The sequence below is a fragment of the Arctopsyche grandis genome, chromosome 1 (genome assembly GCF_051622035.1).
Source record: "Arctopsyche grandis isolate Sample6627 chromosome 1, ASM5162203v2, whole genome shotgun sequence".
NCBI classification, from domain to species: domain Eukaryota; kingdom Metazoa; phylum Arthropoda; class Insecta; order Trichoptera; family Hydropsychidae; genus Arctopsyche; species Arctopsyche grandis.
The window spans coordinates 3,125,654-3,152,627 of record NC_135355.1 but is presented as its reverse complement, the minus strand read 5'-3'; the positions used below and the strand labels follow the sequence as shown (position 1 = coordinate 3,152,627).

Here is a 26,974-nt window from a genome sequence, read left to right as displayed (position 1 = left end):
TATAGACCTCTAAACCACTCAACCGATTACGACGGAACTTTGAGGATTTGTTGTATGCATGTCCGGGAAGATTACTGTGAAAAAAAAACGGGACAAAACCTCTTAATAATAATATTCGTAATTACGATTTTACCGACGCGAAAGTTTGAAGCGCCATTGTGTATTCAGGGAAATGTGTTCGTTGGTAACCACGTTACCTGTTAGTATATGAGGACACGGCATTGAAGATATGTTACTCCACGACGTTGAGCTCCAACCATCACTTGAAACGAGAACGGGAACGGGAACAGGAACGGGAATTGCATGCGTTATTGTGGCATTGCAACGCATGCCGGGTTCAACTATACATTATAAGGGGTTTGGTGCATCCGCTCTAAAATCGCCAGATAAACAGAACGGCAGCTTTAAACGTAATTCTCGTTTTCTCGAATGATAGATTGCACATCAGATGACGAGTAACCTTTCGATGTGTACAGATACAATTATTAAAATTGAGTTGGATCTTTCTGGCGAGTTTAATAAGGCAAGATTCGGAACTTATCGAATCTTGCCTTATTAAACTCGCCTGAAAGATCCAACTCAATTTTAATAATTACCATTTTAATAATTGCATCTGTGCACATCGAAAGGTTACCCGTCATCTGATGTGCAATCTATCATTCGAGAAGATGAGAATTGCATTTAAAGCAGCCGTCCGTTAATCTGTCGTTCAATTTGTCTGGCGGTTTTAGAGCGGATGCACCGCATCCATTATAAGTATCTTTTAATTTTTGTTTTCTCCATCTCTTATTTTATTGTATTATTTTATTATGTAGGCCATTGTGGCGCATTAGGTTCTCCATGTAATGCCACAATGGTCAAAAAACGTTAAATAAATAAATAAGTGCTATCACTCGAGCGTCCCGCCCAGAACAACTCAAAGGTCAAACTTCACTTGCGCGCACGCATGCCAACCCTTACATTACGTACCACTCATACCAACCTTACATTACATGCCACTCATAACAATCCTACATATATATATACATAGATAAAAATTAATATTTTTCTGTCTGTCACGTTGCGTTCCTATACTTTACTATTATTTAATTTGATTATTAAGTATTAAAATTAAACTGAAACATTCACTTATCGAAACGCATCGAGAAACGGGAACGGGAACGGGAATTGCATGAGTTATTGTTCGATGGAACTTTCAGGATTTATTGTATGTATATCCGGGAAGCTTACTGTGAAAAAAAATCGGCCACAAACCGGAACGGAAACGGGAAAAACGGGAATGAGTGACATTGCAACGCAATAATTTCAAATGTTTTCGTGTCGCAACCGCCGTTGAAGAGACATTAGTTGAGCTCCAACCATCACTTGAAACGGGAACGGGAATTGCATACCTTATTCTGGCATTGCATTATATAAATAAATTTTAATATGAATTGTGAATAATAAAATTGGATTACATATATAACTTTTATAAATAAGGTAATTTTATTATTAGTGGCGGAGATTCGCATCTGGAAAATTAATTCTTGATATGATTTTATAAATTGTGAATATGGTAAACATTTAGATTGGTGAACAAATTAAAATAAAACCCTTTCGCAAATTTCATTGTGAACATATCATGGACGGACATTTGACTCTTTGCACCATGCCTTGCTTTACTCCTCACTTCCTCACTCCTCACTTGTCGAGTGGGCATGACTGTGAGCGGATGCGCACACGCAAGCCGTTCGTTAATGTACACATGATGTCATTATGACAAGGGATAAGGCACATTTTAAAAATGGGGATTTGAGATGAATCTTTGAGGTACGGTTTACATATTTTGCGATGTAATTGCTTAAAATTTCGAAATTAAAGATATGCTTGGCTTTACGTACCATACATAACCTAAAACGGCTAGACAGTTACATACTCGGTTAATTATGCACACAAACATTTGTCATAACATACATACATTAGAACGTATGTACATATATGAAAACAAAAAGACGCAGATACATACAAATGAATGTGAAAAAAAAATATATATAATGTTATTGACCTTGGATTATTATCTTGATATATTTGAGGGTCATCTGTGAGTTGTTTTACTTTGCTTATTCATTTTTAGAGTACATATTTAATTTACATTATAGTCGATTGGTTTAATTGAGTACTGTGTATAAAGTTTCATGTTTTTAATATTAAAGTTGTAAGTAAAATGTACATATATAGATCTGTCGTCATATCAGTATACATTTGTGTACCTAAATTTGTACGAAATGACGATTTTCATATATATTACGGTATGTGAGGCGGCAAATAATTAAAAAGCTGTATTTTTTGCAGTAATAAGAAGGAAGCTGTGAATGATTATCAGTTCTAAACTATGGCTAACATTGAAAATACGTCGTGCGATCTCCAGGAAAGATTGTTCTACTTTGCCAGAAGTTTCGTCGCAGAGGTTGAAGGCACATTGACACACCATTATGACATTTTAGAAGGTAATGTGGAAAATTCAGGAAAATTCATAGAAATATTTTCGGAAATACCAATCGTGCCCGGTTTGAAAGCAAAGCCATTGCTTAAGCCACTCGAAAAACCGTTGCAAGTCATTTACAAAAACAAATCTTTGGAATTCTACAACTTAGTATATGACTTTAAGAAATGTGAAAAGAAGGCAAGACGTGAATTTGTGAAGATTGCTTTTGACGTGTTTAAATGTTTAGAATTTCAATTTGGTGGTGTTACTTCGACGCGTGGATTGTCAAAAGCAATGCAAAGATTGGGTAAAGATGCAGCTCATAGGTATATTAACAGTTTCATAAAAGAAGAAGACGATTCGCCTTCGAACGAAAACAAGTTCTTGAAAAAAGCAAAAAAAATCTTCACACCTCAGTTACCAAAGTCTAAGCCAGAATTTGAGAAAACAGCTCAAAGAGTATTCGGCGGTAAATCTAAGTCGAAAAAAATAGGTGGATTTATTTCCATCCATAAGAAGCTCATAAAACCTGGATATGATGTTCAATACATCTGTCAATATTGTAACAAATCACACGACGACTGGAATACAGGGAATCTATACGATGAAGTCGGAATTATACGCGAAAGCGCTGATTCTGAAGATTTTGAAGTATATGTGAGAGAAAAGTCTAATCATAAAAAATACGGATTTCGTCGTAGTTTATCTGATGAAAATCTATGTGGATATAAAACGTTGGATAACTACAGATTTGCAGAGAACTGTGAAGACACTTGTATACGTCCGAAGTACCTTAAACATACGAATTTCTATGATGATGAACAATACAATAAAGTTCTAAGAAAAATCGACGACGATGATGATAAAGCAGTCAAAAGCAGAATCTCTAAATCGGTCGAAATTTTACACAACGAATTCTCAGAAGACATGGAAGTATTAAAAAACCTTTTCGAAAGCTATGGAGAGAGCGCATTCGAAATGTTTCTATTGGCACAAAAGGATCGCGATAGTAAAGCCGCTTATACTAAAGAAAATCACGAAGATTTGAAGAAGAAGGTTGCAGAAGTAAGTGAAAAACTTGATAATTTGAAACAGGAATTGATTGATCAACAGAATAAGAAACCTCGGGTTTTGTTTCGTTTGAAGAAACCGGTGAAATTGTTCACTGGAAGAGTCGTAGAACTGAATAAAATCCACGAAGCACTAAATCAACGAAAAACAACTATAATTTCTCAGATAGCGTCGATTGTTGGTTTAGGTGGAATTGGTAAAACTGAACTATCCAAGATGTACGCCCAAGAACACTATAACTATTATTTAAACATAATCTTCATTGACTCTGAAAAACAGGATACAATATTGGAGTCTTTTAAAGAGTTGGCACGACATCTAAAAATTGATTTAAAAGACAAGAAAGATAAAGAACGAGACGTGAAGGTGGTCGTGGAAGAAATTTACAGAGTTTTTAACGAAACTGGAAAAACGTTGATGATATTCGACAATGTCGAAAAGTATGGCGACATCAAATGTTTTATTTTTGACGATGTTTCTGAAAGCAATTTTATATACACTTTGATAAATTCTAGACGGCAAGACTGGGAAGTGGGAGATAAGGGTGAAATTGAAGTGATTCGTTTGAATATATTTAGTGATGAAGAAGCTATGAATTTCTTGGAGGATGCGTTAGTAAATGAATATAAAGAAGATCTTGTAACGCTAATGAAATTATTAGAAAACTTCCCCTTGGGATTGAAACAAGCCGTTGGATATATCCAACAGCAAAACAGCAAAAAGAGAAAGGTTCGAAATTTCACGGTAAACGATTACCTAATATTATATAGGGAGCAAAAGGAGAAGATACTGAACGAGGGCTTTAACAAAACCGATGATATTTACAATCAAACGGTTACTACGACATGGACAATCACACTTCAAAATATCGAAGAAAATGAAGATTGCGGAAAGTTGGCGATCTCTATATTCGAAATTATGGGCTACTTGTCTCCTGATCATATTCCCATAGAGCAAATCTTTACAATATTAGAGGAGGATGTAAATTTAATATGGGATGCTGTGGAATTACTCGAATTATACTCTATGATAAGTATAGATGTTAACAGAATGGCAAACATTCATCGTCTTGTGCAGGAGGTCACTAGAATGAAACTTCGACAAAATAAAAATGAAGAAGTTGTATTGAAGTGCTCGTTAAAACTTTTGGAAAACCTTGAATTAGAAGAACACATCGTCAGTGTTTGGGAACATTCATCCGATTTTCCTGGATTAGTAAAAGATTTTTTTTACAAATGTCAATATGGCACGCAGAGAAATACCCCTCTTCATTTATTGGCATCTTGCCGAAATGATTCCGTTGCCATCTCCAACATATTAAAACACTTGAAAGACAATACAATTATTGAAAATAAAAATTTAATTTTGGAAACACCAATAATAAAAGCAATACTGGCGGACAACTTACATGTCGTTAAATATTTAGCAGAACTTGGTGCAGATTTCTATTCAGATACATTTATGAATCAAACATGTTTACATCACGCTGCTATCAAGGGCTGCAAGAATATTGTTCGATATCTAATTGAGAAGGACGATAAACTGGTTAAAGTGAAAAATGTAGATGGTAAAACTGCTCTTTATTATGCAATATTAAAAGGACATCCAAATACAGTTGAAATTCTCGTGCCAAAGAACAACGATTACTTTGTTTTTCATGCTCGTTTGAAGCATGCAGCAAAATCCAAAAACCCTGATGAATTTATCGAAATAATCAAAAATGCTAAAGAAACGAACTATAATTTAATATCGTCAAAATATGTGGGAAGATTTGCTTTGGAAATTGCGGTAAACATATTTGACGCAAGGGTTGTCAAATACCTTATAGATTGCAAAATTTGTGTGAACCAACGAAGCTTTCTAGGCCGAACTCCACTTCATTTTGCTTTTGAACGTGGAGATATTGAAATCATCAATGTGCTTTTGGAAAACGGAGCAGATGAGCGATTAAAAAGTAACGACGGCAAATCATTACTGCATTTTGTATCTTCAAACACCGAAAGTTCAAAGATGCTACTAGAAAAAGGATTTGACCCAAACGAACCTGATAAAAATGGCGACACGCCATTTATGATAGCCGTACGTTGGCGTAAACGCGATTTAATCGAATTGTTGCTGGACTACGGGGCCAATCCAAACATACGTAACAAAAAAGGAGACACACCACTAATCGAAAGTGTCGAATATTTAGGCATTGAAACACTGAAAGTGCTTATAGAACGTGTCGATTTAAATATGACACATATCAACGGTGAAACAGCACTCTATCGCTCCGTTAGTTACGAATTGCCTGATATATTCAATTTACTTCTAGAAAAAGGAGCCGATCCAACAATCGGCAATGTAAACAAATATACCGTCATTCATAATATTGTTAAATTAGGTAAACTTGAACAATTTCAATCGATTTTAAAAAAAGGAATCAATCTGAACATTTGCAATGCAGATGGCTTCTCCTTACTTCATTACGCTGTCAATAATACAAGTATCGAAATCCTTCAACTGCTTTTAGACGAGAATGTCGACTTAAATATACCAAACAATCTCGGCGAAACGCCAATTTTTTGCGCGATAAGTTGCTCCAACTATAAGGCAGTTGAACTTCTTTTGGAAAGGGGAGCAGACACAAATATGGTCAATAAAAACGGTGATACACTTCTCCACTATGCAGCAGCAATGGATCAAGTCCAATTATTCGAATCAATTTTTAAAAAAAGTATAAACACACACGTTCGCAATCAAAATAACGAAACAGTGCTCCATTGGGCAGCGAAAGGTGGCAACCATGACATACTTGAACTCTTATTAAAAGATAAAATTGATTTGAACGTAACTGATAGTGGTGGTTTAACACCCCTTCACTACGCTGCATTGCATGGAAATTTCCATTCAATGATAACACTCCTCTATGAAGGTGCCGATTCAAAAGTTGTCAGTTTCGATGGCAATGCGTTGCTTCATTTCGCTGCCTACAAATTCAACAATGTTGAGCTTCAAGTCATTGAAAGACTTGGTTTTGATCTCACAAGCGCGAATAGCAATGGAAAATCATTGTTACACAATGCCGTAAACGGTTCAAATGCTTCTGCTGTCATTTTTTTCCTTGAACGACGAATCAAACCTAATATCACTGATGTCAATCTTCGCACGCCGCTTCATTGCGCTGTGCTGACAAACGATCTTGAAGAAATTGCTAAATTGCTTATTCGAAATGGTGCTGATCTTAATGCTGCCGATAATTTCGGTTGTACTCCACTGCACTATGCTGTAGAAAAAAGTAAATACTACTTCGCTGAAATGTTGATAGAAGAGGGTGCTGACATCAACGCACGTGACAAGTTAGGTCGAACTGCACTGCACAAATATCCAAAAAATTCGATTCCTTTCGTCAATATGATGTTGAAAAACGGTGCAGATGTCAACATCCTCGATAAGTACGGTCGATCGCCTTTATACTATATGGCGATCGCAAAGAATCTAACATTTCCAAAGTTTAATATGATAGCGTTGATGTCTACATTCGGCACTGTGAAGTTGGATAAGGCAGGCTTGACGCTTTTTCACGTGGCCGTGGTGTATTTGAAATATCCACTAGTGAAGGATATTTTAGAAAGGCTTGATGATATCGATGTGAACGTGCGAGATAATAGTGGAAGGACGCCATTGCATATGGCGGCGGCGCGAGGCAGAGTTGGAATTGTTGCGCTGCTCATCCGCAACGGGGCGGATATTGACGCCATTGATGATTGCGGAGACAAGCCTCTGCAGAGTGCCATCGAGAAAAGTAGAGTAAAAGTAATAGAATTCTTGAAAAAAAAGCACAACGAGTCTGTGTCAACTTAGGACAGAGTTTTTTGAATAGCTTCATTTTAGTAGTCTAGTGACATTCCTGTCCGTCAAAGATTTTTCATCCGATTTTGAACCACTTCACTATTCAGGTCGCTTTGATATTGTAACGTGGGAACATGAGAGAGAGATTATCCACCGGCTAAGTGGATTCGTGGGTGAAAAATAGAGATCAGGATAGGATTAGGCTAATGGTCAGTGCTCGAACAAAGGATACGCTCGAGTCCTCAAAGAATTGGGTGAGTGCATGTGTAAACAATAGACTCACTAGGGTAGACCTTTACGTGCCTAGACAATAGACAAACTAACGGATCGGGGAAGCTGTGCTGTGCAACTTGTCCTTTATAATAACTTTATACATTTGTCCTTTATATGAAACTGTATAGTTATTATCCTTGGCTATATTCTAGTGCTTTCTTATTGGGCTTCAAATCATTATAGTCACGTCGTGTTATGTTTCTGGGAAAGCATTTTTTTTAACTATTAAATGGGTTAGTACACAATCCTCAAGTTCTTAATGAATTTGTATACACCTTTCTTAATTAAGTTCTATACAACTAGTTCTTAATGAAGTTTTATTCACCTAGTAAGTTCAGGGACCTGAGGAATCGTATTTTGTTTTCTCGTCTTGTGGCTTGCACAAATATATTGGCAACGTCTCCAATATCTAGAGCGATATATCTGCCCAACCGGGTTGCTGGTGAAATTGACCTGTTTAATGTAAGCTGCGCTAGCTGGTTGAGTGGTTGTGGAGCAAGCCCCGTTGTTGATTTTAACAATTATAAATGTCAAGCATGGATGTTTTATATATCTTTATATGGGTTATGATTGTGTGACTGGCCCCAGTGACGCTTGTAATGTCACTTATTATTATATAGTCTCTTATTATTATATATTCTTATTTTTTGATAAAAATGAAATTTGGTTTTGAATAACATTTAATACTAAATTTGTCACAAGCCTTATATTTATGTACAGAAACTTTGTGTAAATAAATTAAAATATTAAATAAATTGTGTATATTTATTGAGAATAACCCCGTGTACAGTCCAGGGCCAGTTTATTTTACATTATACATATATAACATCTATGGTCAAACATTGCAAAATATTACTGTAAATATTTATATAATATGATCAATACAAGCATTTACACAACGCAAATTCATACAAACATCATCCACAGTGACATCTATGGAGAAATTTTTGCAGCATTTTATTTTAATTTGTGAACCTCAAGCCGCTGATAACTGGAGTTTTGCAAGAAAGATTAGAAATAGATGCCAATTTTACAGGAACCATTTCAACGATAGACCTGGAATCACAAACCAAGGTCTGGCCAGCAGACAATAATGGGACTCGAACCCGTGACCACTTTGTTAGAAAGCATAATGTTTTTTTTTATTTTACTTATATATATACCAGGAAGGCTTTACATGAAGACCCCAATGCGCTTTCCTAGACAATTAATTACAAACAATGCAGCATTTTTATTACATAAATCACTGCATTTCGAGAATCTGAAGGACACGAAATTAACAATTAATTAGTAAATCCATTGAGACATCTATGGATTTAGACTTGTACATAATTTTTTTACAAATTGTACATACATTGAATACAGAAGATTTGTGACAGCTTGTAGGATGATTTTTTGCCAATTTTTGAGGAACCGCTTCAACAATGATCAGATAAAATTGGCAAACTCTGTTAAGAAACGATCAACTCGGAGTTACAAATATCCAAGTATAACCGGCGGTATTATGTAAAGATTAGCCCGGGATCGAATCCAATAATCTCTTGGTGCTAAACATAAACACAACCACTGAGCCATATTTCTGGCTAATATAATATGCTAACCACTAGTTCTCGCTGCTGGTTATAATATATGTATATATTTTATCATAAAATGATTGTTTTGATAATCGATTATCGATTTTTGGGCACAATTTCGAGGGGCAATTTAGGTACCTATCCCCATCATCCGTCCAGCGTGTGGCGTGGCAAAATAAAGAGAGATCAAAAACATCACATAATATTTATTTAAATAATTGCTCGCTCAATATCGCGTATGCAAAAATCAACAAGTGAACGTCGAATACATCAATAAAATCATGTAGTGTTCAGACTCGAACATTTCACACGTCTTCTGAAGAATCCTGACGCATCTTTGCCTTATTGTTTGTGAATCTAGGATTTAAGTCGTTTTTTGTTTTATTTTATTGTGCTTAGATTTTGACATGTTTTCATTTTTCCGAATCTTATTTATTTATTTTGAAAATGAAATAGGGCATGTAGTTTTGTTTTTACTAACCTCTTATTTGATCTTGTTTGTAGGTAAGAGACGAATACCGGTACAATGGGAGCACACAAGGGAACGTTTCAGGTCCTCGATATTAAATATGAGTTTGAAAATCAATATTTAAATTTATTTTTACTTAGATATATACCAGGAAGGCTTGACAGGAAGACCCCAATACTCCTTCCTGGACAATTAATTACAAACAATGTAGCATTTTATTATTAAATAAATCACTGTATTTCCAGAAATTGAAGAACGCGAAATAACAATTAATTAATTACAGAGTTAATCCATTGAGACATCTATGGATTTAAATTTTGTAAATAATTTTTATACACACAATAAATACAGAAGATTTGTGACAACAGTAAAGATGATTTTTTGCCAATTTCGAGGAACCGTTTCAACAATGATCAGATAAAATTGGCAAACTCTGATAAGAAACGATCGATTTGGAGTCACAAATACCCCCAAATCTAACCAGCAGTATGGCGGATCGAACCCACTGATTACTTGGTGCTAAGCATACACGCTACTATTAAGCCACTCTGCTGGCTTTTGAAAACGCGTATTTAAATATGCATTTGAAAACGAAAATTTAAATATGCATTTGAAAATTTAATTATCCAAATCAAATTTAAATTGTATGATTGAAAAAATAGATTACAATTTTCGGTGAAAGATAAAATTTTAAAATCATGTTATAGTTGATTTTAGGATGATCTATTGTGATTATTATTTTATCGAATTGTGAAGATTTAGATTTAGATAAATTTAGATTGGCAGAAAATTTTAAATAAAATTGCATTCAAAACTTGCTATTATGGTTGGATATTTAATTATTTGGACCATGCCTTGTTTTACATTTGTATACATATTTTGTACTCCTTGTTTATCTTCTGGGTGCGGTCGTGAGCTGATGCGTATACACAAGCCATTCATTCATACATATATGTACACAAGTTGTCATTATTACAAGTGAAAGCGCACATTTTAAAAATGGGAATTTTAGTTGAATGTTTGAGGTACGGTTTACATAATTTTCGATGTAATTGCTTAAATTTTCGAATTGAAAGATTTGCTTAGCTTTATGTACTATACATAACCTAAAACGGCTTGATTATATTATATACTCATTCAAGTACATATATTGGTTCATATATCCATACATACATACGTATATGATAATGTAATATGTACGTATGTATATAAATATTTGATGTTATTGACCTTGGATTACTATATGCATAGTTGAGAGGCTCAAGTGGGAGTTGGTTTATCTTGCTCATTTATTTTTAGTAAACGTATTAAAATATAAAATAGTGGATTTGTTTAATTTAGTTAAATATAGTGGCCTATTTATTATATTATGTGTAGATCTACTCTCACTTTTTACCTTTTATTTTATGGAATTACGATATATCTACTATGGTATGTAAGCCGGTTTCAAAAAAGTACAAATATGTAAAATAATTAAAAAGCTATATTTTTGCAGTAATGAGAGGTGAGCTGTGAAAGATAGAAAAAGGATTATCAGCTTTAAACTGAACATAAACCCTAAACTATGGCTAACATTGAAAATACGTCATACGATCTCCAGGAAAGATTGTTCCACTTTACCAGGTGTTTTGTCGCAGAGGTTGAAGGGATATTGACACACCATTATGACATTTTAGAAGGTAATGTGGAAAACTCAGGAAAACTCATAGAAATCTTTTCAGAATTACCAATCGTCGTAGCAGGTGTGAAAGCAAAGCCATTGCTTAAGTCACTAGAAAAACCGTTGCAAGTCATTTATAAAAACAAATCTTTGGAATTCTACAACTTAGTATATGACTTTAAGAAATGTGAAAAGAAGGCAAGACGTGAATTTGTGAAGATTGCTTTTGACGTGTTTAAATGTTTAGAATTTCAATTTGGTGGTGTTACTTCGACGCGTGGATTGTCAAAAGCAATGCAAAGATTGGGTAAAGATGCAGCTCATAGGTATATTAACAGTTTCATAAAAGAAGAAGAGGATTCGCCTTCGAACGAAAACAAGTTCTTGAAAAAAGCAAAAAAAATCTTCACACCTCAGTTACCAAAGTCTAAGCCAGAATTTGAGAAAACAGCTCAAAGAGTATTCAGCGGTAAATCTAAGTCGAAAAAGATAGGTGGATTTATTTCCATTCATAAGAAGCTCATAAAACCTGGATATGATGTTCAATACATCTGTCAATATTGTAACAAATTACACGACGACTGGAATACAGGGAATCTATACGATGAAGTCGGAATTATACGCGAAAGCGCTGATTCTGAAGATTTTGAAGTATATGTAAGAGAAAAGTCTAATCATAAAAAATACGGCTTTCGTCTTAGTTTATCTGATGAAGATCTATGTGGATTTAAACCGTTGGTTAAATATAGATTTGCAGAAAACTGTGAAGATGCTTGTATATTTCCAAGGTGTTTAAAACATACGAATTTCTATGATGAACAATACGATTCAGTTCTGAGAAAAATCGATGACGATGATGATAAAGCAGTCACAAGCAGAATCTCCAAGTCGGTAGAAATATTACAAACTGAATTCTCAGTAGACATGGAATTATTAAAAAACCTTTTTGAAAGCTATGGAGAGAGAGCTTTCGAAATGTTTTTATTGGCACAAAAGGACACCAAAGAAAATCACGAAGACTTAAAGATGAAGGTTGTAGAAGTTAGTGAAAAACTTGATAGTTTTAAACATGAATTGATTGATCAACAGAATAAGAAACCTCGCGTTTTGTTTCGTTTGAAGAAACCGGTGAAATTGTTCACTGGAAGAGTCGCAGAACTGAGTAAAATCCACAAAGCACTAAACCAACGTAAAACAACTATAATTTCTCAGACAGCATCGATTGTCGGTTTGGGTGGAATAGGTAAGACTGAATTATCCAAGATGTATGCCAAAGAATACGATAGCTATTATTCAAACATAATCTTCATTGACTCTGAAAAACAGGATGCAATATTGGAATCTTTTAAAGAGTTGGCACGACATCTAAAAATTGATGTAAAAGACGAGAAAGATAAAGAGCGCGACATGAAGGTGGTCGTGGAAAACATTTACAGAGTTTTTAACGAAACTGGAAAAACGTTAATGATATTCGATAATGTCGAAAAATATGGTGACATAAAATTCTTTATTTTTGACGATGTTTCTGAAAGCAATTTTATATACACTTTGATAAATTCTAGACGGCAAGATTGGGAAGTGGGAGATAAGGGTGAAATTGAAGTGATTCGTTTGAATATATTTAGTGATGAAGAAGCTATGAATTTCTTGGAGGATGCGTTAGTAAATGAATATAAAGAAGATCTTGTAACGCTAATGAAATTATTAGAAAACTTCCCCTTGGGATTGAAACAAGCCGTTGGATATATCCAACAGCAAAACAGCAAAAAGAGAAAAGTTCGAAATTTCACGGTAAACGATTATCTAATATTATATAGGGAGCAAAAGGAGAAGATACTGAACGAGGGCTTTAACAAAACCGATGATATTTACAATCAAACGGTTACTACGACATGGACAATCACACTTCAAAATATCGAAGAAAATGAAGATTGTGGAAAGTTGGCGATCTCTATATTCGAAATTATGGGCTACTTGTCTCCTGATCATATTCCCATAGAGCAAATCTTTACAATATTAGAGGAGGATGTAAATTTAATATGGGATGCTGTGGAATTACTCGAATTATACTCTATGATAAGTATAGATGTTAACAGAATGGCAAACATTCATCGTCTTGTGCAGGAGGTCACGAGAATGAAACTTCGACAAAATAAAAATGAAGAAGTTGTATTGAAGTGCTCGTTAAAACTTTTGGAAAACCTTGAATTAGAAGAACACATCGTCAGTGTTTGGGAACATTCATCCGATTTTCCTGGATTAGTAAAAGATTTTTTTTACAAATGTCAATATGGCACGCAGAGAAATACCCCTCTTCATCTATTGGCATCTTGTCGAAATGATTCCGTTGCCGTCTCCAACATATTAAAACACTTGAAAGACAATACAATCATTGAAAATAATAATTTAACTTTGGAAACACCAATAATAAAAGCGATACTGGCGGACAACTTACATGTCGTTAAATATTTAGCAGAACTTGGTGCAGATTTATGTTCAGATAGATTTATGAGAACATCATTACATTACGCTGCTATGAAGGGCCGTGAGGATATTGTACGATATCTAATCGACAAAGACAATAAACTGGTCAAAGTGAAAACTATAGATGGTAAAACCGCTCTCGATTATGCAATATTGGGAGGACATCCAAATACAGTCGAGATTCTCGTGCCAAAGAACAACGATTACTATGTTTTTCATGCTCGTTTGAAGCATGCAGTAAAATCGAAAAACTCTGATGAATTTATCGAAATAATCAAAAATGCCAAAGAAACGAACTATAATTTGCTATCGTCAAAATTTGAGGGAAGAATGGCTTTGGATATTGCGGTAAATAAATTTGACGCAAGGGTTGTCAAATACCTTATTGATTGCAAAATTTGTGTAAACCAACGAAGCATTAGAGGCCAAACTCCACTTCATTTTGCTTTTGAACGTGGAAATATTGAAGTCATCAATGTTCTTTTGGAAAACGGAGCAGATGAGCAATTAAGAAGTAACGACGGCAAAACATTACTGCACTTTGTATCTTCATATACTGAAACCTCAAAGATTCTACTAGAAAAAGGATTTGACCCAAACGAACCTGATAAATATGGTGACACGCCTTTTATGATAGCCGTTCGCTGGCGTAAACATGATTTAATCGAACTGATGCTGGACTATGGGGCCAATCCAAACATACGTAACAAAAAAGGCAACACATCACTATTCGATATTGTTGAACATGGCGACATTGAAACACTGAAAGTGTTTTTGGATCGTGCTGATTTAAATATGACCAATATCGATGGTGAAACAGCACTGTGTCGCTCCATCGTAGTTCGAAAACCTGAAATGTTCAATTTACTTTTGGAACATGGAGCCGATCCAACCATCACCAATAAACACAAAAATACCGTCATTCATACGATTGTTGAATTCAATGAAGTTGAACGATTTAAATCGATTTTAAATAAAGGAGTCAATCTGAACATTTGCGATGTAGATGGCTTCTCGTTACTTCATTACGCTGTCAAAAATGTAAATATCGAAATTTTTCAATTGCTTTTAGACGAAAATGTTGACTTAAATATACCAAACAATCACGGTGAAACACCAATATTTTACGCGATCAGATGCTGTAACTATAAAGCAGTTGAGCTTCTTTTGGAAAGAGGAGCAGACACAAACATGGTCAATAAAAACGGCGATACATTTCTCCACTATGCAGTAGCAACGAACGAAGTCAGTTTATTCGAATCAATTTTAAAACAATGCAAAAATTTCGCACTCGTTCGCAATCAAAAGAATGAGACAGTGCTCCATTGGGCAGCGAAAAGTGGCAACCATCAGATGTTGGAACTCATTTTAAAACAAGAAATTGATCTGAATGTGACTGATAAAGATGGTCTTACACCACTTCACCACGCTGCATTGTGTGGAAATTTAGAAACAATGATGATTCTCCTCGACAAAGGTGCTGATTCAAAAGTTGTCACTTTCGATGGCAACACGTTGCTTCACTGTGCTGCCCACAAATGCAACAATATTGAGCTTAAAGTAATTGAAAGACTCGGTTTTGATATCACAAGCGTGAATAACAATGGAAAATCATTATTACACATTGCCGTGATCGGTGCAAATATTTCTGCTGCCATTTTTTTCCTCGAACGAGGAATCGAACCTAATATCATTGATGTTAATCATCGTACACCGCTTCATTGGGCTGTATTGACAAACGAGCTTGAAGAAATTTCCAAATTGCTCATTCGAAACGGTGCTGATCTCAATGCTGCAGATAAATTCGATTGTACTCCACTGCACTATGCTGTAGAAAAAAGTAAATACAACTTGACTAAAATGTTGATACAACGTGGTGCTGAAATCAACGCACGTGACAAGCTAGGTCGAACTGCCTTGCACAAATTTACAAAAAATTCGATTCCATTCGTCGATTTGCTGTTGAAAAAAGGTGCAAACGTCGACATTGTCGATGTGTACGAACGATCGCCTTTATACTACATGGTAATCCCAAAAAATCTCAAATCTCCGAACTTTAATATGATAGCGTTGATGTCTAGATTTGGTGCTGTGAAGTTGGATAAGACTGGATGGACGCTTTTACATGTGGCCGTTGTTTATTTGCAATATCCAGTAGTGGTGGATATTTTTCAAAGGCTTGATAATATCGATGTGAACGTGCGAGATAATAGTGGAAGGACGCCATTGCATATGGCCGCGGCGCGAGGCAGAGTTGGAATTGTTGCGCTGCTCATACGCAACGGGGCCGACATTGACGCCACGGACGATCGCGGAAACACACCTCTGCAGAGTGCCATTGAGAAAAGTAGAATTAAAGTTGTAGAATATTTAAAAGAAAAGAGATAATATTTATCGGTGCATTTAAAAAAATAACTTTGCTACTTAGAACGAATCATTTGTGCATTAAATAAATTTATTTCTGTTCCATAGAAATTTTCACATTGAGAAATATTTTAATTGAAATATAAAACAAATAAAAAAATTCTATCTTTTAATAGTTAAAAGTGCGCAGTTAGAAAACATTAAATTAAAATTAAAAATATTGTGCTTGGTCATTATAACACTCAAGAGACGTGTCAACGTCACGTAAGTGAGTATATGCGAGATGCGCAAATAGGATGGGTTAATGCGCATTTCATTCATTTTAGGCTGCATAATATTTTTCTGTTGTAATGATAACTTATCAAATGCCCGCATTCGATAATGAAATTAAATTAATTTCTAGTTTTTCAAATGATCAAGTCTTAATAAATAAATAAAATATTTTTTATTTATTTATAATTATTTTTTTAAGTGTACAAATATAATATTACTTTTTTTTACGTTTGCAAATATTATATTAAACATAATTTATTAGTGTTCTTTAGTTTTATAATCTAATCATATTTTTTTTGTATTGCTGTTTTTGCTTTGATATATTAGAAAATATTTTTTAATTGTACAGTATTATTTTTAATTATATAATATATTTTTTAATTCACACAAATTTTATGAAACGCATTTGTTTTATAAAATGTGCATTTAAATTGTCGCCAAAGAAAAGCACGAAAGTTTCTAATATATTTTAAAGTAAATATAAATAAACTAAATTGATTTAATAGGACTGACCGATCGCATTTTTTATATTATGACAAATATTAAATAAGTACATTTGATTCATTTTCATTCTTAATTCGTCATAAGATCCTTGTATCTATCTATATAATAAATATAAATATTCAATCACGTGTGTATATTCATTGAGAATTACCTGACGAACATTCATACTTCTTACTTGTCGTATATGTATCTAAATTTTGCTCATTTTAAACATAAATATTTAAATTTTTCATCGGATTGACACGATGCGAGTAATTTGGAAGCTACTCGTAGCGTGGCAGCAGGTAATCCAATCGTTTTTTAACGTTTTGTACGTTCAAGTTACTTGGTCCAAACTACTCGCATCGTTTCAACCCGGTATAAGATTCAGTGTTAAAACGAATTATTTTTATTTCTTCTAACTTGTGATAGAACAACCCCTGGAACGTGACAACATGTACATATTTATGTATTAGTGCAGATGCAGGAAAAACTGATTTTTTTTAACACTCAAACCACTCTCCAAGAAATTCGCGATGTTAAGTTTACTGTTTTTACAAGGTTTATATATATTGACAAGAAATTTATTTTATTAGATTTTGTATCGTTTAGAAAAGGGGTACATCGTAAAAAAATACTTTATACATTTCTACATTCCAAAGTATGATTTAAAGGTGGTAGCGATAAGTCATGATTTTAACTGTTCGCTTGCATATTCTTGTTGATCGATGAATCAATGTGAGAGAAAGAGACAGTTATATTTTCGTAAGCTATTGTTTTCGTCGCTTTTGGCGTGTGGCTATTGAGTCATGCAGTCGCCTGTTAGACTTACCTTTGTGCGTTTGCATGTTGATACTTGTCGTTATTTTCCAATTGAGAGATTTCCAAAGATTCTAATTGAGTATGCTAAGTCGATTTTGGAATTAAGTCAATTGGAATCTTTATCGGTAGCCAAACCTCCCAGAATGGCAAAATTTCATCAAAGCGATTAGAGGAGTGTTTCTTACACTCCTCAATCTATTTCTACAGTTTCGGATTGCTTTTATCAGTTTAAAGTATTTAAAGTAATAGTATTCAGCTAGCCAGTAGCCTTGTTTGTCTGACTTTCCGCCCCCCCCCCCCCCCCACTCGTTTTGTCAAATTTTCATTGTTTAACCTTTGAAGGACGGAGCGTTGAGATCAAACGAGTGTCCCGAACCGGGGCCGAGTAAGACCCCAGTATTTTTTAGTCAAAATACAGATTTTCTCAATAGAATTTTCTCATTTTATACATCAACATAAAAAAGTTTTAGTCCTATAGCATGTTTTTGATTATTTTTGTATTGAAAACTAACTTCTAGAATCAACACGCAAACGCACAAAGGTAAGTCCAACAGGCGACTGCATGACTCAATACCCACGCGCCAAATGCGACAAAAACAATAGCTTACGAAAACATAGCTCTCTGTTTCTCCTGCATTGATTCATCGATCAACAAGAATATTTTATTTTATTTTTTATTTTTTTATTTAATTTACACCAAGAAGGCCTAACAGGTAAACCCAATGCACCTTCCTGGCCAAAGACAATTATATAAACATATATGTACACCATCCATATATACACAAACACTTACACGTATACACAAATACACATACATACATACATAAATATAAAAATACACATATATACATATATGTACATACATACACACCTACACACACACACATATATATATATATATATATATATATATATATATATATATATATATATATATATATATATATATATATAAATATATATATATATATATATATATATATATATATATATATATATATATATATATATATATTCACATATACATACATACACATATACATATACACATACACATACATTACATACATCCAAAAACATACAAACATTATATATGCATATACACATAAACACATAAATACACATAAATAAAGATAAATTACTCATATATATATATATATAAAAATAAAAAATAGCATACATATATAAATAAAGATAAAACCAACATACATACACATTATGCTAAATAATAAAATTACAAAATGAAAACAACATGTGTAAATATGTATGTAGCTAGAAGTCATTTAAAATATGCTGCCTGACAGAACTGTATGATGAAGTAAAAACATCAAGGCTCCCAGAAAGCAGGTTAAATAGTCGAATGGCTCTTGAAAGGGGTGAGTCATCAAGCACATTAGTTCTGGCCCGAATAGGCAGGAATAGAGTTCTGGAGCGAGATTCTCTCAGAGATATGCAAGCGAACAGTCAAAAACATGACTTATCGCTACCGCCTTTAAATTATACATACTTTGGAACGTAGGAATGTATAAATGTATCTTTTTACGATGCACCCCTTTTCTAAATCATACAAAATCTATTAAAATAAATGTCTTCTAGTTCATTCTAGGAATACAAGAAATATAGAGTGTATAGCTTTGAAAACCACATATGTAGCTATTACGAAAAACGTAAAAATTGGGGCACTTGCATACCCCACTTCGGTGAGGGAGGGTTTAAGTAGTAGTGTTAAGGTAGCCAGCAAGTAGCCCCGTTTGTTTGACTTTCCGCCCTTCACTAGTTTTGACAGATTTTAATTGTTTAATTTGACTACAGATTTGTGAGCATGTTACATGTGAAAATTAAATACTTCAAATTGTCCGGAAGGCTCTCAACCTGACGGACACTGGCACTGTTACCTAATATAGGTATATAATACATATAGTACGATGGGGATATTTTTCAAGCAAACATCAGCGCATTGATCCTGTCAAGCAAGGCAGAAATGACACGTCTGCGTTCGGCGCTTATGCTAAATCGGCAATGGCGCCCCCGAGAAAAACATCTTCGGATTACGCTTACCCCATCGAGTTTTATAGTGCGAAATGTGTGCGCGCGACGAAAGGACGAAACAAATCGTCCTTAGCGAAATCCAGCATATGACAGACTGGAGGCTGAAGGAGTGGGGCGAGGGGGGGCGGCAGGGCACGCCGCCCTGGGCGGGAGCTTCTTCGCGCGTCCCTCTCGCACGCCAGCGAATATACGTATATTTCGCGGGCCAAATCGGCTTTTTGTTATCTTTTCTTGCCATTCTGCTCGGAGTTCTTCCATAACATAATAACGTTGGCCCGTAATAAAACGGCAGGGAGGGCGCTCACCGGGACTGCGACCCTCCCCATCTCATACTACCCCTCTCGCCATCTTCACCCTTCTCCCCGCCCCTGCAACGGTCGATCATGTGACGATTTCTTATCATTGGAATTTTTTCCCTTGAGTGGCATCTGATTTTTTGTTTGTTATAAATAACGATGCTTTATGTACAAAAAACTATTCACTATTGTCAATTACCATTTTTTTATTATTATAAGCCTCTTCTTACTTCGCTTTCGATTTTGTCGTGTGACGAAATTTGGGTTCTTAAGAGGGCTGTACACCCGAAACCTTAATTTTGTTACCATTCCTTTCTTCGATATATATATTGAGTGTATGTATATATTGAGTGAATGCGACAATATATATATTGAGTGAATGCGACAGTTGCGTTTCGACCAGATAAAACGTATTTTAAATTGACAAAATCGAGGATTCGTATTCTCCTATTTTCTCCTCCAAAACTAGACCAATTTTTAAAAAAATTTCATCATCGGTATGAGAAAGATACTTTCTGTGCATCTATCGGCGTATTTTTTTTTAAATCGACCGTTAAATAAGCACGCTGGACTCGTTTCGTGGGTGTAAAAAAGAGGCGATTTTATAGATGTTTGGCGGCTCCTAGCTCCTATAAAAAATAATTAATCAAAAAAATAAAACGATAGATGCACCCCAATGGTGGATATCCATAGCATATTAAAAAATAATTTCTCTAGTGCCATAATTGAGGAAGGGAGAAGTAAAGTACGTTTGTATGGACAAGGCGCTGCTGTCCAGCCCTCTTAAGGTCTGACCGCACTGTACGGCCGTCGACTGCTGCAGCACGACACAACACGGTAAAGTTGATACAAAAGACAACTCTGTCTCTGATTAATTTTGACTGATAAACAAGAATTCAATGTCGCTGTGTTGCCAAGAACAAAAAAAAATTAACGGACTATTAGCCGAATGGACACTTGACCGACGGCCACTTGACTGAATGGACACTGGGCTGACGGACGTTTGGCCGAATAAAATTTTTAATTGCTTAATTTTATCAGAAATATCAAATTTTTATAATATAAGGATTTTTTAATTTATTTATTTATTTTTGTTTAAGAATACTTGAAAAAGGTGGCAAAGCCGATGGATCCAATTAGTTTGATAATCATACAGTAGTACAGAAATATAATACAAATATTAAATAAGACAATGAAAAAATTTTCCACTAGATTCATCGATGGAAATCCAAAATTCGCGTTTTTTACAAACCTCCTTTACGTTTCACTTACGATTACAATTCAGGAAACAATTCCCTCTTATCCGATCGTTTCATACTTTGCCATATTGCTCATTTTGGTCATCAATATAAGTAAATGGATCCTCCGCCATTACGATAGAGAAAAAATATCGTTTAAGATGAGTGTGAAGTTTGCAAATTTGAAATCTGGGTGACGTTTATGTAGTCTTTAGTTTTATACATAGATGGCGGCAGTAAAATAAAATTATTGGTATTTTTATTCAAAATAATAATTTATATATCTTTATATTACATATATACAAAACTAAAAAAGAGGTTTGTTTTTAAAAAACTTTTTTTTACAAGGCTATTTTTTGCTCCGGCCTAACGTATTATATGTAAATGTATATACATATGTACATATGTATGCCCGAATTGTATGGTTAGCTATAGTGTCGACTTAAGGTCTGACCGCACTATGCGACAACCGAACGATCCGACACTTCACAACAGTACACGGCCAATTATTGTTTGTATGAAATTGTATGAGACATAGCGCACTGCGCGACAGTCGCGTGACGTAAAACGACACCGTGCGTCAAAGTTGACTTTCCGACCAACTTTGACGCAAGGTGTCGTTCGCGACGTGACGCAAGTGTCGTTGACTGGGGGTTGCCTTGCGACAATTATTCTCCTTCTTCACATCGTGACTTTGAAATAGCATGTATCCATAATCTTTTGATTTTTCTCGATTGTTCTTCTTCCGGCATACCAAATATACTGTTGCGTACACCGCCGAGTAAGTGCAATCGGATTAGGCCGAGTAGCATCCCAGAGTATGTGTGACCGTTATAATTGGTTTCAAGGATTATCTCCAGACTAAGTGCAAGTAGGCTAAACAATGGCCACCGAATTGGCCGCTATTGGTCCCTTCTCAGAAGTGACCGATAGCGTGGGACTGAGTGTCGTGGTAATACATATCCGGGTACATGCCTAAACAATAGGGAAGTAACCGGACGTTGAAGATGCCCTAAGCGACCTATCAAGACATTATGGACGGAGCACTGCCAGTGTGTGTATCTCCTTAATCACCAATAAATGCTGTGAAACGACTTTGGCCTTTTACTTGGATCCTCCACCCATCGCTGTCATTCAAGTGCGGTTTACCTAATATTGTCGCACACTGTTGTGAAGTGTCGGATCGTTCGTTTGACGCATAGTGCGGCCAGACCTTTAGAGTGACTTATTATAAATGAAAATGATTAAACTATTGGGGGATGATTGTCCAGTATAGTTCGGTCTTCTAGATATTAATTAAGATCTGTAAAAAATTATAAACTTCAATGGAGTACGAGCATTTAAAGGCTAGCACGTCGTATATTATTATAAGCTGATTCGAATCCAACCTGTATAATCGCAGTTCCGAGACAGTTTTGATGACGAGCATGGGTTCGTAATCCAATGCCGGAATTTTGCAACCCTTTAGGCTTTTTCACGCGAGCTTTCACGCACGATTGACTCAGGTTCGATCCCGATATCTCATCGAATCGGTTTTTGCGGCCATTTGACCCGCGATTAACGACCTCGATAGGATTGGCCGACGGGTCAGCACCCACTTGTACGACCATTACGTGGTAATTGGATGCGGTGTTTGTGGCCTGGGATGCTTAAGCGCGTTTAATTGCCACCCCGTTATCCTCGAGCGGCCTGTGAAAGGGGGTGGGAACAACCCCGTCACTCGCCGAGTGTATACGTGAGGGTTGTTCCAGATGTAATCACGGCTCGGGTCCCGAGAACCTGTCTCCCTGTCTGGACGAACTTAACGTTTAAAACTAACCCGGTGAGATCGAAATGCGATTACGTCCACGGCGAATTCCAGGGGGACTTGTCTGTGGATTTTCTGGGGACTAAATGAGGGTGGTTCTATTATTAAACGTCGCATAATTGAACCGAATCCTCTATATTGTTTTTTTATTATCGATTGAACCACTCATCGTATTAGTTTGCAAGATTATGTCATCGTTGACATACACATTAGGTGGGCTGAAAAGTTCGTAGGCTGACACATAGATAGCGCTACTAGTATTAAATCCATATGATTTTTAGTTAGCCCTAACCTTAAAAAGACACGTGTATAAATTTGACAGCTGTCATACTATTAGTTTGTGAGTTATAGCATTTTGAGTGAAGCAACTTTTATTAGTTTGAAAAAATGGATAAAAAGGAATTTCGTGTGTTAATAAAGCTTTGTTTTTCGGCGAAAAAAAATACTATTGAAGCCAAGGTTTGGCTTGATAAACATTATTCGGACCTTGCACCAGGAAAATCAACCGTTGAGAAGTGGTTTGCTAAGTTTAAACGAGGCGAAATGAGAACCGAGGACGATGCACGCAGTGGACGCCCCAAAGAGGCTGTTACCGACGAAAACATCAAAAAAGTCCACAAAATAATTTTGGATAACCGTAAAGTGAAATTGATTGAGATAGCTGAGACCCTAAAGATATCAAAGGAACGTGTTGGACATATCGTGAATGAATATTTGGGTATGCGAAAGCTCTGTTCAAAGTGGGTGCCGCGCGAGCTCACAATCGACCAAAAACAACAACGAATTGATGATTCTGAGCAGTGTTTGGAGCTGTTCAATTGTAATAAACCCGAATTTTTGCGTCGATATGTGACAATGGATGAAACATGGCTCCATCATTTCACACCGGTGTCCAATCGACAGTCAGCCGAGTGGACTGCACGTGATGAAGTGACTCCAAAGCGTGGAAAGACGCAAAAGTCGGCTGGCAAGGTTATGGCATCAGTATTTTGGGATGCGCATGGTATAATATTCATCGACTATCTTAAAAAGGGAAAAACCATAAACAGCGACTATTACGTAGCGTTATTGGAGCGTTTGAAGGACGAAATCGCGGAAAAACGGCCCCATTTGAAGAAGAAGAAAGTGCTGTTTCATCAAGACAATGCACCGTGTCACAAATCAATGAAAACGATGACAAAATTGCATGAATTGGGCTTCGAATCGCTTCTGCATCCACCGTATTCTCCAGATCTGGCCCCCAGCGACTTTTTCCTGTTCTCAGACCTCAAGAGGATGCTCGTTGGACAGAAATTTTGCGCCGATGAAGAGGTAATCGCCGAAACTGAAGCCTATTTTGAGGCTAAAGACAAATCGTACTATAAAAATGGTATCGAAAAATTGTATGACCGCTATAATCGTTGTATCGCCCTCGAAGGCAACTATATTGAATAATAAAATCAAATTCTAACAAAAAAAAAGATTTTTTCTATGCTAGCCTACGAACTTTTCAGCCCAACTGTTATATGTATGTATGTATATACGCTTAATACCTAATTTTAGCTATAAATTGTACGTTTATCATCGTATCCGGACATGTACCCCCCGGACACATACCCCCCGGCCAAAAAACTCCTGAACCCCGGCCAATAACCCCTGCCATGGATAAAAATAGTTTAAAAATAGTAATAAATAATTAATAATCTAATATATAATATCAAAAGAGACTTTATATGTACGTAAGTATGTAAGTATGTATATATGTATTTAAGTATCTTTGGTTGGGAACGTTCTATGACGTCAATTCAATTGGTTGAATGTTATATTTTTTTCGATTCAAATAAATTTAATAAACAACCAGTTGAATATTTAGTATTAGATTCGCCATGTTTAAGCTGTTTACATTACAAACACTGAGCGAAGCCGGGTAAAACAACTATTTGAATATTAACATTGACTATAACAAGTTAAAAAAAAAAATTTTACACATCGATATAATATATTGTTGCGTAGGGGTGGGTGGACGATCCAAGTAAAAGGCCAACAGTCGTATCACAGCATTTATTGATGATTCAGGAGATAAACGTACTGACAGTGCTCAGTCCAGAATGACCTGATATCGCCTACGTACCGCCTTATAAGGGGTAGATCTCTCAGGACGTCTAATCTGTTTACCTACTGTATAGTCACGTATTCGTATATGTATTCCCACGGTATGAGAATTTTTGTTTCATGCACTTAGCTTGTCGCTAATCCTTAAAACCCCGGTCACACGGTCTCTCAGGACGCTACCCGTCCTAATCCGATCGCAATTACTCGGCGGCTCTGTTTAGTATACGTTACAATATAGATACATTTTTTACTCAATGATAGTGTTGCGAAGGGGTGGGTGGAGGATCCAAGTCAAAGGCCTTAGTCGTTTCACAGCATTTATTGATGATTAAGAAGATACACGCACTGGCAGTGCTCAGTCCAGAATGACCTGATATCGCCTACGTACCACCTTATAAAGGGTAGATCTCTCAGGACGTCTAATCTGTTTACCTGTTGTATAGTCACGTATTCGGATATGTATTTCCACGACATTGGGTCTCCCTGTACCAATTCTGAGAAAGGACTAATAACGGTCATTGTTCAGCCTAAATACACTTAGAGTCCAGATATAATCCTGGAAGTAAGTGCAAGCACTTAGTTAATCCGATAACAGATATTCGTTGGTCTAAGTGCAAGCACTTAGTTAATCCGTTAACAGATAACCCTTGAACGGTCACATAGTCTCTGGGATTCTATTCGCTTAATCCGCGGCGTACGTAACAATAGTTAAAGAAAAAAAAATATTTTTGACTTTTAAAATTCGCTAGATATGTATTTATTATTTATTATTATTATTTATTTATTATTTAAATTATTATCATTTATTTATTATTTAAATTATTATCATTTATTTATGTATTTAAAAGCAATAAACCGGATAAAACAACTAGTTACTAATAAAGTAAAGTAATAAATAAATAAGAATAAATTGAATGTGGTAGACTGTATTGAATTTCAATTTATATACATACAATATTTAAGTGTAATTTATTGTTGTAAATAGAATAAATATCAATTTAAAAGACTTTTAGTCAGCAGTTAGTGTTTGCGTTATGTGGTATTAAAAGTAAATTATATTAGATATATTCATTATTATTATTACATTTTAAATATTTTCAGACTATCCATGTTGGAATTTGTAAAATCGAAAAAAGGAAAAGAAAAATGGTTTGAATTATTATTAGTTGGATATTTATTGTTAGGATAGCAATTTTGAAGCTGAAAGGGTCTGTTGGGCCTGACGGTGTGCCCCCTGACGTATTAAAGGCATGCTGTAATTCGCTCTTAGAGCCTCTTCAGTTTATTTTTAACCTTATTCTGGATTCTGGTAATTATCCTGAAAAATGGAAATTATCTAGAGTCATTCCCATTCATAAAAGTGGCTCTAAAAATGAGGTTGAAAATTACAGACCTATTGCTATCATCTCGGCTATTCCCAAAATTTTCGATAATATCCTTCACCGTTTGATTCTTTTGCAGTTCAAAAGATTGTTGTGTGATGAGCAGCATGGTTTTTCACCATGTCGTTCCACTACCACTAATCTTGCCTGCTTTTCATATTATACCATGTCTAAAGTTGACCGTGGACAACAAGTTGATGTAGCCTACTTTGACTTTCGAAAAGCATTTGATCTTGTCAACAATGACGCTCTTATGATCAGATTAGCTGAAGTGGGCTTTTCTCCACGTCTTCTTAAACTCTTTGCTTCTTATCTTAGTGATAGGAAGCAATTTGTTAGATAT

The 26,974-nt window shown here is 35.4% G+C and overlaps 2 protein-coding genes across 2 annotated transcripts; both read left to right on the top strand.

Moving 5' to 3' along the window:
- The first annotated feature begins 1,675 nt into the window (after positions 1-1,675).
- Positions 1,676-8,364, top strand: LOC143919459 (uncharacterized). Its single transcript, XM_077441792.1, has 2 exons — positions 1,676-1,809; positions 2,332-8,364. The coding sequence occupies exon 2, from the start codon at positions 2,372-2,374 to the stop codon at positions 7,376-7,378; it is 5,007 nt and encodes a 1,668-aa protein (XP_077297918.1). The 5' UTR covers positions 1,676-1,809; positions 2,332-2,371; the 3' UTR covers positions 7,379-8,364.
- A 2,186-nt stretch (positions 8,365-10,550) lies between these two features.
- On the top strand, positions 10,551-16,322 carry LOC143919454 (uncharacterized). The gene is made up of 2 exons (XM_077441780.1): positions 10,551-10,707; positions 11,178-16,322. Exon 2 carries the CDS (start codon positions 11,247-11,249, stop codon positions 16,212-16,214), a length of 4,968 nt encoding a protein of 1,655 aa, XP_077297906.1. The 5' UTR covers positions 10,551-10,707; positions 11,178-11,246; the 3' UTR covers positions 16,215-16,322.
- The last annotated feature ends 10,652 nt before the right edge of the window (positions 16,323-26,974 follow it).

Coding starts and splice junctions, on each gene's coding strand:
- LOC143919459 (XM_077441792.1), top strand. CDS start 2,372: ATGGCTAACATTGAAAATACGTCGTGCGATCTCCAGGAAAGATTGTTC.
- LOC143919454 (XM_077441780.1), top strand. CDS start 11,247: ATGGCTAACATTGAAAATACGTCATACGATCTCCAGGAAAGATTGTTC.